Genomic DNA, 12,103 nt, shown 5'->3' with positions numbered 1-12,103 from the left:
ACAAAGGAAATCTTAGTTGGGTGGCAGGTCAGATCAAAGTACCCCAGGGGACGGTCTGCAACTTCATGTTAAGGCTGTTACAGTGCCTGCAGAGTTTTTACTTGATAATTGGCTGGTGAAATCAAAGTACAAAACTCACAACCAATTTGGGTCGATGCCCTGCTTCTTAACAGTCTGCTCTGAGGTTGGTACTCACACTCTTGAGCCACTACAGGACATCTTCATAATATGTAATCATTAAAGAATGTTTAGAACAAAACACCACCACCCTCTAATGCTATTCCGAAAAGTAATCATTACGTGCCATAGCATTATGCTGGGACCACGACAACTGTCAGAAACATATACAATGAAGATTCTAGAAGCTGTTCTGGGCTGGTCAGCTGTTCACTCTATATGGCTGCTTCTGTTTGGTCTCAAAGTCAATGAGACTTCTGAAGTAAGGATTTTTCATAAAGCATATGAGTATATAAGGTTGGACTGTACTTCCACTCCAACTACCCAAATTTGTCTGCTAGGTGGACTGAATATCTGATTTCAGAGTAGCAGCTGTGTTAGTCTGTATCCGCAAAAAGAACAGGAGTACTTGTGAACTACCCAAATGGCTTAGTTCCCTTCGTTTCTTTGACTGATGAGGTCAGCAAAGGATAGCTTCTGCAATTCTTGAGATTGTGGGTAACAGGGACCTGTTTAATGACTTTAGATAGCATCATTTATAATGTATGATCATGTGATTTTGGCATAGTGATCCCTCTTAAAACTTGCCAATTGGCTTAGATATCTAAATAACTTTACCTTAGTATTTGAAGGTACTCAAGGAATTCCCCAAAAGAATGCAGAGGAAGTGCAAAAGTTTTTGCAATTAAGGACAAATACAACACACATTAACTTGAAGGGGGAAGGATGGGCCAGGAGTTAGGGCATTTTGGACACCTAGGTTCAATTCCTTGCTCTACTGCAGATTTCCTCTGTGACCTTAGGCAGTTATTTAGTCTTTCTGTGCTTCAGTTCCCCCTCTGTAAAATGGAGACAAAAAACACTGCCCTACCTCAGAGGGCTGCTATGAAGATAAGTGCATTAAAAAGATTGTGAGGTGTTTAGATAATATGGTGAGAGGGGTCACATAATTATCTTAACATAATGGTTTGTAAAATATGTATTGATGACAGTGTGGTAGCCCTGAAAATATCCAATATTGAGACATCACTTAGAAATGCTATTGATGTAGCACTCTCCTAGAAAGGGCTCCCACCCATAGAGGAGCCATAGCCGAAGCTGTATCGTATGCAGTCTTGATTTAGGAGAATGCTTGTGAGGAGAGAACCTGTCCCTTTGTATGGTCTGCGTACATCACAAACAGATGAGGGGAGTCCCCAAAAAGTTCACTTCTGTCCAGAAAAAAGGCTAGACATTGTATGTCAGACTATGTGTGAAGATGCTGCTCCTCCAGGAATGAATGTGGCTTAGGAAAAAATACAGGCAAATATACTGCCTGGTTTAAGAGAAACTGAAAGACCATTTTAAACGCAAATTTTGGGTTTGGACCCAACATCACATTGTCTTCGGAGAATGGCACATAAGGAAATTGCATCAAATTGCATCAAAGCCTGCAATTCACACACTCTTCTTGCAGATGTTATCACCACAAGAAATGCAGTTTTCTGACATGAGAGAAAATGGACAGAATGCCAGATGCTCAAGCAGAGTCCAATCAGGGCCTCCAAGATGGTTTTAAGGTTCCACAAGGGAACTGGTTCCTGTACTGGCGGATGGATATGAAGAATTCCTTTCAAGAATCTAGCCACCATGCTACTGGGAAACACTGATCTTCCATGAATGGGTGGATGAAAGGGTGAGATCACTGCTAGATGCACCCACAATGATCTAAGTGACCACTGAAGGTGCAGCAAATACTTCAACATGTCTTGGATACTGGCCAATGTTGGCTCAACTCTTTGGGCCAATGACCACAGTGAAAAATGCTTCCATCTTGCTGAATAGGCCATCCTGACCGAGGATTTTCAACTTCCGAGTAGGATCGGTTGAACAGCCGCCAAACATCGCTGTTCCTTCTCATTTAACCATGGAGTAGCCACGCAGTGAGATACTGGGAGCTGCGTGTGGGATGCAAAGTGTGGCCGTGATTCTGTGAGAGCAGGTTGGGATGGAGATCAAGGGATATTGGAGGCTTAATTGACAGTGTGAGAAGATAACCAACACTGCCTCATGCCAGAGCAATGAGGAGCCTGGCCCAATTTACTTTCAGCTTGAGGATGTCTGTGGAATGATTGGGATTGGAAGAAAAGCATATAAAAGGGCCGATTGCCAACTGAGATGGAAGGATTCAGTCAGGGAGCCTGGACTGATGCCCCCTTAGGAGGAGAAGAAACAGCATTTCCTGTTGTTTCTTGTTGCAAACACGTCGATAATCAGAATGCACCAAATTGCAAAGGTGACTTGCAGGACACTTGCCTGCAGGAACCACTTGTGTCTCAGGGAAAAATGCCTGCTGAGATGGTATGCTAGATGATTCTGGGACCCAGGCAAATGACCAGGCAGTGGGGTGATACTCTCCTTGTTGCATAACTGCCACAACCTGATTGCCTCTTGACAGAGCACCCTGGGTGTGCCCCTCCCCCCCACCCCCCGCCTGTTCATATAATACATTGCGGTGGTATTGTCAATAAGTATGTGAACCCTGAGCCCTTGATGTGGTTCACAAAGGTGTGACAAACATTGTAGATGGCCCAAAGCTCCAGCACATTAATATGCAGCGAGGCCTCCTGCTTCAACCACACACCCTGAACCTTCAGCAACCCCAAATGTGCTCCTCAGCTGATCAGGGAGGCATCAGTGACAACAGATCTTATTGGTAGGGGTTGGATAAAGGGAACACCTTGACATACAGTTTCCAGAAGGGTCTACCAATGCAAAGAGTCCAGGCCAAGTGGAGGGAGATGGACCAATCTGTCCAAGGGGTGAAGAGTCGGATCATACACTGTCCTGAGACATATTTGAACAGGAAAAGAAGCAATCTCACAAACTGGACCACCTGCGTGCAAGTGCACATGTGGCACAAGAGCCTCAGGAACATGCAAACTGTCATGGAAGGCTGAGACAGCAGACTAAAACAAAGGTGGTGAATCGCCTGAAAACGGTTGGTCAGCAAAATGCTCTCAAACTTGTAGAGTCTATGAGGTCCTCAGCGAACTCAATTTTCTGAGTGGGAACCAAAGTTGACTTTCTGGTGTTTAGGATGACACCCTGACAGTGGAGTAAGCAGAGTGTAGCATGTACATGAGAAAGAACTTTCTCTCTGAACTTGGGCCTCAGGAGCCAGTCATCCAGACACAGAAAAATATAAATTTCTTTCTTCTTGAGATATGCCATCCCCACAACCATATACTTGGTAAAAACCCTGAAGGCAGAATGACGAAGTGGAAGGACCATGTTCTGAAAGTGGAGCTCTGCCATAACAAACCAGAGGTATTTTCAATGGCTTGGCAAAATTGCCACATGGAAATAGGTGTTCTGGAGGTCCAGTGCATGAAACCAGTCATTCTGAGATAATGTAGGGAAGATCATTACCGGGTGACCGTTCGGAACCTCATGTAGCAGATATATTTGTTGAAGTTGCAAAGGTCAAGAATGAGTCTTACCCTTCCTTTGGATTTGGAAACCGGAAAGTACTAGGACTAAAACCCTTTACCCCAGTACTTTAGTGGAACTTCCTCCACCACTCCCGAAACCAGCAGAGATTGGACCTGCTTCAGGAGCAGTATCTTCTGGGAGGGGTCCCTGAAGAGGGACTGGAAGAGAGGAGTGGAGAGGAACTGGACAACATAGCCCAATCTGACGGCGCTTAGGATTCAGCTGTCAGTTGTTACTGAGCCCCCAACATTGAAAAGTGAGCCAGCCTGTCCCCGAACAGAGGTGGGGTAAAGGGAGTGATGACTGGACCACTGCTTTGGACAAAAGGAGTCAAAATGGGTGTTTGGGGAGCTTCAGGCAAGGGCATGTCACCTGACCAAACCCAAGACCCGAATGCCTCCTCCTCTGGGACATATGCATCTTCTTGGGGTAGTCCTGCTGTCTCTGGGGAGGAAAAGGATGCCCAAAGATGTGTTGCAGATGATTTGCTGTAAACATGTAGTTCAACTTTTAACCTTCCAAAACAGAACGTTCACTACTTTATTTCTACTGTATATATTTTTAACACTCTGACAGGGATTATTCATCATTATTCTCCATTGTTTAATGAAAATGATTTCAAATTAACCTTATGCCTTTATCTGTGAACAAAGAAAGGACAGCTTTTATGAATTGCTCACACTGTGGCAAAACTCCCATTGACTTCAGTAGGAACCAGGATTTTATCTTAAGGCCTCTTGACACTGCTCTGGCAGTAAATAGTGTCCTTAAAATGGTTGTAAACATAATTTATGCCCACAATACAATGGTGGTGTAAAGTGGCATTAGTGTAAATGAGCATCAGGTCCCATAATGTTCATCACTGATAAAATGCTCTCCATGGTATGCTCCCTTCATCCTGGCTCACTAAGTCTCTACTATCTTCTCATTCAAATCCCCCCTGAAAGCTCTCATTTCTGGGGCATGACATAAAAGAAACAGTTAACTCTTCCCCATCCCTCAAAAGACACAAGAACTGAAGCATCAACATGTGCACATGACAAAAATTATGTTGTTGTGACAGTGTCCGATTCACATAAAATAAGAGCCATGTATTTTTTTCAAGTTTAAATTAGTGGTCATGTACTGTGGCCCCAAACTTGTTCCCTGCTAAATAAATTATAATACTCCATTGTTGTCAGTGGTACTGGGTCCATATCTAACTCTGTGTCCAAAATCAGTATTCTATTTTAGAAAATGCTGATAGACCAGGAAAGTATCCACTAAAAAACAAGGATTCAAAATCACCCTTCACTGCTCCCTGTGTGTAAGAGCAGCATCAGTGTAGAAATGATGAAGACTATGTATAAAAATTAAGGAAGAGGTTTAATGGCTGAGAGACCCCAAGAAATGTACCGGATATTGAAAATTCACACAAAGAACATACAATCAATGAATTTTCTCTAAACACAACAGAAACTACTGCACTAGGAGTATGTGTCAGGTCTATTACACAACAGCTACTGGAGCCCACAATACAAAAAAGAGATGCATCATCATCGGTTGACATGAATCACAGCAACAGCCAGTAATACTAAAGCTACCAGCGCACTCTGAGCTTTGTGTTCATTGGTCAGTTGGACAGCAGAAAAAGACTAGCAGTGATAAAGTATCTTTTACATATGTGATTAATTTATTGATGTCCAGCCTCCCAGGATGTAATTGCTTTAAAAGACAAAGAACTGAAGGAAATGGGTGGTTTACTTTCTCCCTGATTTCTTTCATGCCTGAGGAAAATAGATCAGTTCACATATTTACTGTTTTATGCTTAAGATCTAATTAGCACAAGACATTTGTTGTTTCAAGATATGTACAAGCTGAATGAGGACAGCTTATTCATGGCAAGAGTTTTTATTCTTGTTTTGTGGGAAGGGAGATAGATAAACTTTTCTGAGCCTGAGTCCATGGTTAAAAAAAACAAACAACCTGCTACAGTTTTAGGCCCTGATCCTGCAAGGCTGCACAAGAGCAACACGATTGAAGCCCAGGGAAGGGATAGGGCACTTATTATCTATCTATAATAAATTATCAATGTCACCCCAAAGGCAAACACAACACACTGAAAAGGTCCTGCTCCCACTGAAATCAATGGGAAAATTATCATAGACTTCAGTGGTGAAGGATTTGTTTCATATGTAAATCTTTGAATACTGAGAGTTGTATTAAGACCATATTAAAGTGCTAGTAATGATATAAAACGGGGAAAGGGACAAATGAGTCAGTTATAACTGGTCATCAACTGTCAGGAAAATGTTCTTCTTGTCCATCATTATTGCTTAAACAGCAGATGGCCACAATCCCAATATTAATAGTAGGCTAGACTTTGGGAAATGTATATAGGCTAGCCATAGGGAAAAGTGTATAGCTGTGCATAATCATAGGTTAAAATGAAACATTCTGAGAGACAATATGCTTTGCCTTCCTAAGAATGGATCATATTTTACTGATAGATTTTGTGGCTTTGGGAACATAATTCTTAACTTTTGGAGTTAGAGCCAAGAATTCAGAAAACATTACCATATACGAAGAGGAACTGACATTATTTGGTGTCTGTCAGACAATAATGTGGTATCAAAGGAGAGCCACACAGTTTGGTTTGCTTATAGACTTTAAAGAATTTCATAGGAATATAGGATTTCTCATGCAGGGCCAGACCAGTAGTCCACCAAATCGAATAGCCCATCTCTGTCAGTGGCCAATATCAGATATCTGAGTGGAAGGTACAGGAAACCCCATGGGGAACAATTATGGAACAGCCTGCCCATAAGAGAAGTTTCTTCCTAACCGCATCAGCTACTAGTTGACTTATGACCTGCAGTAAGATGGTTTATATCCTTGTTTTCTCTAGAAGAACTTGCATAGAACTTTGAGATGAGCTGAACCGCCCTGAAGAAAATTGCAGGTTACCTAATTATGACAAATTTTATGTGCCTACCATATTACATATGCTTTTGACCATAAACCAAAAATGGCATGTGTACACTATATATGTACAGTTACTATCATTAAGAGCATAAACATGTACAGTACAATTTTGGTATGATAAAGTAAAATCATGTTAAAAGACTGTGGGAAGTAAAATGTCAAATGGCAACTTCATGGATGTTAAGATAATACACCACAAGTGCATATTAAATGTGTTGTACTAATGTACTGGATTCAGTAAAATAAAGACATTTTCACACTTGTCAAGAAGGTGATGAGGGGTGAACTTCAAAGTTCAGAGGTTTAAGTTTGTTTCAGATACTATAAAACAATATTTATAAATACATATATTATATTTCTTTCAACTCATTTAGCAAACCATACAAATATTACAAGCTATGCCCCCAATCCTGCATAGAGAAACACTTGGACAGGCTTCTGAAGTATTTAGAGCCCACAATTAAATCATCATCATGTAGGCACAAGTACTCTGCAAAGATAACTTCCTCTATTATAAAACTATAACAGCTGACATAGAAAAAGGCAGCCTTTAAAGAAAACACAGTAGGAAACTGCCTATCTGAACTTCTGTGCACATAAAACTAGATTTGGGCTGGGCTCTGTGAAGTAGCTTTCTAGAGCAGAGACTATCTTCATCTGTTTGTTACTATTTTAATATAAATATTTAATAAATAATAATATCTCAGAGTTTCAGTTGCTTTCTCATCTTTTTCTAACACAGTTTGTTCATTCCTAACAGAAGATTTTATATTTTAATATAATAATACAACATGATGTTTTAGATTCTCCTTAAGATGTACTGGCTGAAAGGACAGTTCAGAGAAGGAAAGACAGTAGGAAAGCAGCAGAAAGGAAAATGTATCTTGTTGACAAGATCACATACTGTAGATAGAAGGGACAGCATATGTATGATTGCACCATCATTTCAAAATTATTATGCTCAATGAGTGCTACAATAAGTGTTTCTATACATTATTATAATGGCCTGGAACAGCCTTTTTTTTATTTGATGAAGCGTGACCCTTCCCCCGACTTTCTTTTTTGACGAAAGATATTTTCAAGGACATTTTCATATGGCTATTTTGGTCCAAATTCCATACGTTTACACTAGTTTACACCAAATTCCATACGTTTATTATATTAAAATACCACAGATTTACACCAATGCGAAACAAGAGTGTAATGTGGCTCTCTATATTTAATGATTAAATTTATTTTATCATTTCATGTGAACAGTATATCCAATGCTCACACTCTAGTATTTCAAATTCTCTGATTCAGAGTGCAGAATGTTTTCAGATACTATAGGGCTAACCTGGTACAAACAAGTTAGAGCTCCATAGAAGCAAATGGAACTACACCAAAATATATCAAGTGAGTATCTGACCCTGTGTGTTTGTGAAACCATTATTTCAGGCGTCAGTTACCTTTTAGCTAAAATAGACTGTTTTGTTTACATTCCAAAAATCCCTCACTATTACTGCTTCTCTTTATGGACTAAGTCATTTGGATACAGGAGGATGTAAATTTTAAGCTATTTGACATTGAATTCCCCTTTTGCCCACTCTGCTTCATTCATTAACTTTTGTTTGGCAGAGAGACAACATATTTATGTTTTTAAAAAGCCAAACTACAGGTATAGATTCCTTTTTTTTCCCTAGGTCTGGATATCAGCAGATTTTTTTTTGGATACCACAGCTGCTTGTAATGTACCTTTGTTCAATGTCATAGTTGGTCATGCCTAAATAAATATATAGCATTGATGTTTAGTTTAATTTTTTATGTCCCCTTTCTAAACTTTATCTGATCTCACTTATACTAGTGTAAATCAGAAGATCCAATAATATAAATCAGAGTAAGAGTAACTATAATTAGGCCCTACATTTCTCTGTCTCTTTCCCTTTCTATAACTACACCAAATTTTCTCTGTTACTACAGCTGTTTCTTACAGGTTCCTTTTCCATCCCTCTGCCCACTAGTATCCAAACTGCACATATTCCTTTCTTCAGTTTTAATCTGATTGAAAACCTGTCCCTTAGTTTTCACCACTTGACTCAGTTTCACTGTCTGATTCTGTAACTGACCTTTCACCATTTGCTTGTGTGAAATACCTCTGTTTGTAACTAAATGGGCACAAGTAAAATAATATCCAATACCTCGATGAGTAACAACTGCAAGTTCTTTAGTTCTTTCTATCTGCTCAGCATTTCTTGGTCTTCTTCTTGCACTTTGTATGTTTGCTTGATGAAGGGAGAGCATTTCCTTGGAAGTGGTGGGTTCCAGAATTGATTTTCTGAGATTCATAGCTTCTACTCGTGGCTCTTCGGAAAGGCTATGGTTGGTGACAGCAGTAACACTGGATACAGTAACATCAGCAGATGTGCTAGCAACAGTAATAGCACCAGTAGTAGCCGCAATATGCTCCTCTAACTCACCAGTGGAGGCAGTTTTGGTCAAACTGGAAGAACCTGTGGGACACATAGTAGCACTGGATGCTAACTTTTTCTTTTGAATTGTGTTTTTCTGAACAATTTATCAGATTAAATTTCCCTCCGTTTACCACAGTAAAGACAACTGAAATGGAGAGAGAGTCCATAGCACTTTATTTTTAAAAATTGCAAGTAATCAGAACATATTTGTGTGTCAGTAAACATGATGTACCTGTGCTGACTATTACACACATCATATTTGAATTTAAAATACCATGCAAAAACTAAAGTACAGTACTTCTTGGGTTACCAACCAGCTTGGCAGCAACAGGTCACTCATTGTCACTCTCTGCCAGCACACACCTGAAGACAGCCTACCTAAAACAAAGTATATAACTACATCTATATGGTTGGAGGGCAACTGAACAACGCTAACTATCCTAGCAAAGCTGACACTGGCTGACAGCAGTACAAGACAGCCTATGGACGTGGTGCTAGCTTTCTCATCCTACTCCAACAGCTGTGGTAGTTTGTAAACCTTTCTCAAATGTAGATTAAAAAAACTCTAAGTTCCAGTCTTTCCAGTGTTCCTTGAGTAAGGACATAAAAGACATTTCCCTCCTGACAAGGAAAAGGACAGAAGGGCAGAAGAAGGTAAATGTTCTAATAAAAGAATCATTTGGCATAGCTTTTTACACTTGGTACCATACAGAACCTTTAATCAATGTGATGCACATACTCCTCCGACACCATCGCAGATCCCACCCACAAGATCACATGTGTTATAATACTTAAAAGAAATCAGCCAACCAATAAGTATTTGCTTGAACATCAGTTGAGGAGAGATGATTTAATTAAACAATATTTAAACTATCTGGCAAAGTCAAGTTGTACAATAGCTCAACTATGTAAGTCACATGGACTTATTTTGTTACTCTTGTGCTTTCTCCCCATCCCCTTCCATCCTCTGTTTGTCATTCTCACTTGCCAGATCTTGGCACACATTTGACTGCAAGCCAGGGTTGCCAATTGTGGTCACATGACATATTAATTTTTAATTAAAAATTAATCTTTAATCCCTCCAGACTCCAGGACAATCCTGGAGACTTGGCAACCCTACTGCAAGTGCTTTGAGGCAGGGATAATTACTTATAATATGTTTTACAGCACCTAGCACAAGGGGGGAGGCTATCATTTACTGGAGCTGCTGGGTGAAATTCCAATGCAAATACATAATAATAAATAAAATAATAATAATAATAATAATAATTAAAGCCAGTGTTGTGTGAACTGTGTAGTCCTATACTACAATATTAAGATTTAAAGGAAGCACATTTTTTTAAACAGAGCTTAACCAGTGGTTTGGTACAATAATTGGTTCAGACTCAAAGGCTTCCAGATATCCTTTTCAGCTGATAACATTCCATGTTTCTATATTCACTGTCTAGCTGTGTTCCCACCAGCCAGACTTTGAGTACCTGCCCCCTGTATGCATCTAGGTGTTCTCATAGATACTGCATGAGGAAAGTCATCAGCCTTTTTGTTCAGCTTTAGGGGGAAAAGATTTACACACTACACAACAGAATACGAGAAACAGAATGGAATTTGGCTGCATATAGCACCTTTCATACTCAAGATATATCAAATCTCTTTATAAAGTAATTTAATTTAGTAACTGTGCAGGCAAACGGAGCAGCCATTATGCATTCAACAACTCACACAGTCTCTGACATTAAAATCAGTTTTATTTGCAGAGGGAATTTGTGCAGAAGACTTGGTGTTCTGCTGCTCTTTCTGAAAAATGCCACAGTAACAGGATCCATAAGTTCCATGTGGACAGTAACTAAAATACATGCTAAGCATTATTCTTACTACAGACCAAAGGGACCTTGAGTTGGTATTTGTTCCAAAGTGCAGCCCTTCTGTCATAAATATAAAGGGAAGGGTAAACCCCCTTTAAAATCCCTCCTGGCCAGAGGAAAAATCCTCTCATCTGTAAAGGGTTAAGAAGCTAAAGGTAACCTCGCTGGCACCTGACCAAAATGACCTATAAGGAGACAAGATACTTTCAAAAGCTGGGAGGAGGGAGAGAAACAAAGGGTCTCTGTCTGTTTATATGCTGCTTTTGCCGGGGATAGAACAGGAATGGAGTCTTAGAACTTTTAGTAAGTAATCTAGCTAGGTATGTGTTAGATTATGGTTTCTTTAAATGGCTGAGAAAAGAACTGTGCTGAATAGAATGACTATTTCTGTCTGTGTGTCTTTTTTGTAACTTAAGGTTTTGCCTAGAGGGATTCTCTATGTTTTTAATCTAATTACCCTGTAAGGTATCTACCATCCTGATTTTACAGAGGTGATTCCTTTACTTCTATTTCTATTAAAAGTCTTCTTGTAAGAAAACTGAATGCTTTTTCATTGTTCTCAAATCCAAGGGTTTAGGTCTGTGGTCACCTATGCAAATTGGTGAGGATTTTTACCAAACCTTTCCCAGGAAGTGGGGTGCAAGGGTTGGGAGGATTTTGGGGGAAAGACGTGCCCAAACTACGTTTCCCAGTAAACCCAGTTAGAGTTTGGTGATGGCAGTGGATATTCCAAGGACAAAGGATAAAATTAATTTGTACCTTGGGGAAGTTTTAACCTAAGCTGGTAAAAGTAAGCTTAGGAGGTTTTCATGCAGGTCCCCACATCTGTACCCTAGAGTTCAGAGTAGGGAAGGAATCTTGACACCTTCTAAACAGTGCAGCAGCACTTCCCTTTGAAGTATTGCAAGACCTTGCCAACACTGGGGAAAAACACAGATTTATGTGTTGGACCCAGGATGACTTTTTAGCAAAGAGGGGAAGAAAAACTTTACAAAGTGAACCAGAATGAAACTGATATAAATAAAAATAAGTAACTAGCAATAAAAATTACTATTTATTCCAGAAAAAAAGCAGCAGGCTGAGGCCACAGTTATGAACAATTTTGAAAGATTGCACTAGAAATGTTTTGTGACGCAATAGGACTTAAACTGATTTTGTGGTTAAAACACACAAATT

The 12,103-nt window shown here is 39.8% G+C and overlaps 1 protein-coding gene across 2 annotated transcripts in view; it reads right to left on the bottom strand.

The window, feature by feature from the left end:
* CSMD3 (CUB and Sushi multiple domains 3) overlaps positions 1 to 12,103 on the bottom strand; it is a 1,215,628-nt gene that overhangs the window by 765,627 nt on the left and 437,898 nt on the right. The window contains exon 7 of one of the 2 annotated variants that reach the window (XM_073330296.2): positions 8,793 to 9,104. The exons of the other annotated variant lie outside the window; for it this stretch is intronic. Coding sequence (XP_073186397.1) covers positions 8,793 to 9,104 — 312 coding nt within the window. The remainder of the gene's footprint in view (positions 1 to 8,792; positions 9,105 to 12,103) is intronic. 2 annotated transcript variants of the gene reach the window in all.

Source organism: Lepidochelys kempii, chromosome 2, assembly GCF_965140285.1.
Source record: "Lepidochelys kempii isolate rLepKem1 chromosome 2, rLepKem1.hap1, whole genome shotgun sequence".
NCBI classification, from domain to species: Eukaryota; Metazoa; Chordata; order Testudines; family Cheloniidae; genus Lepidochelys; species Lepidochelys kempii.
This window is presented reverse-complemented; position numbering and strand designations above follow the sequence as displayed.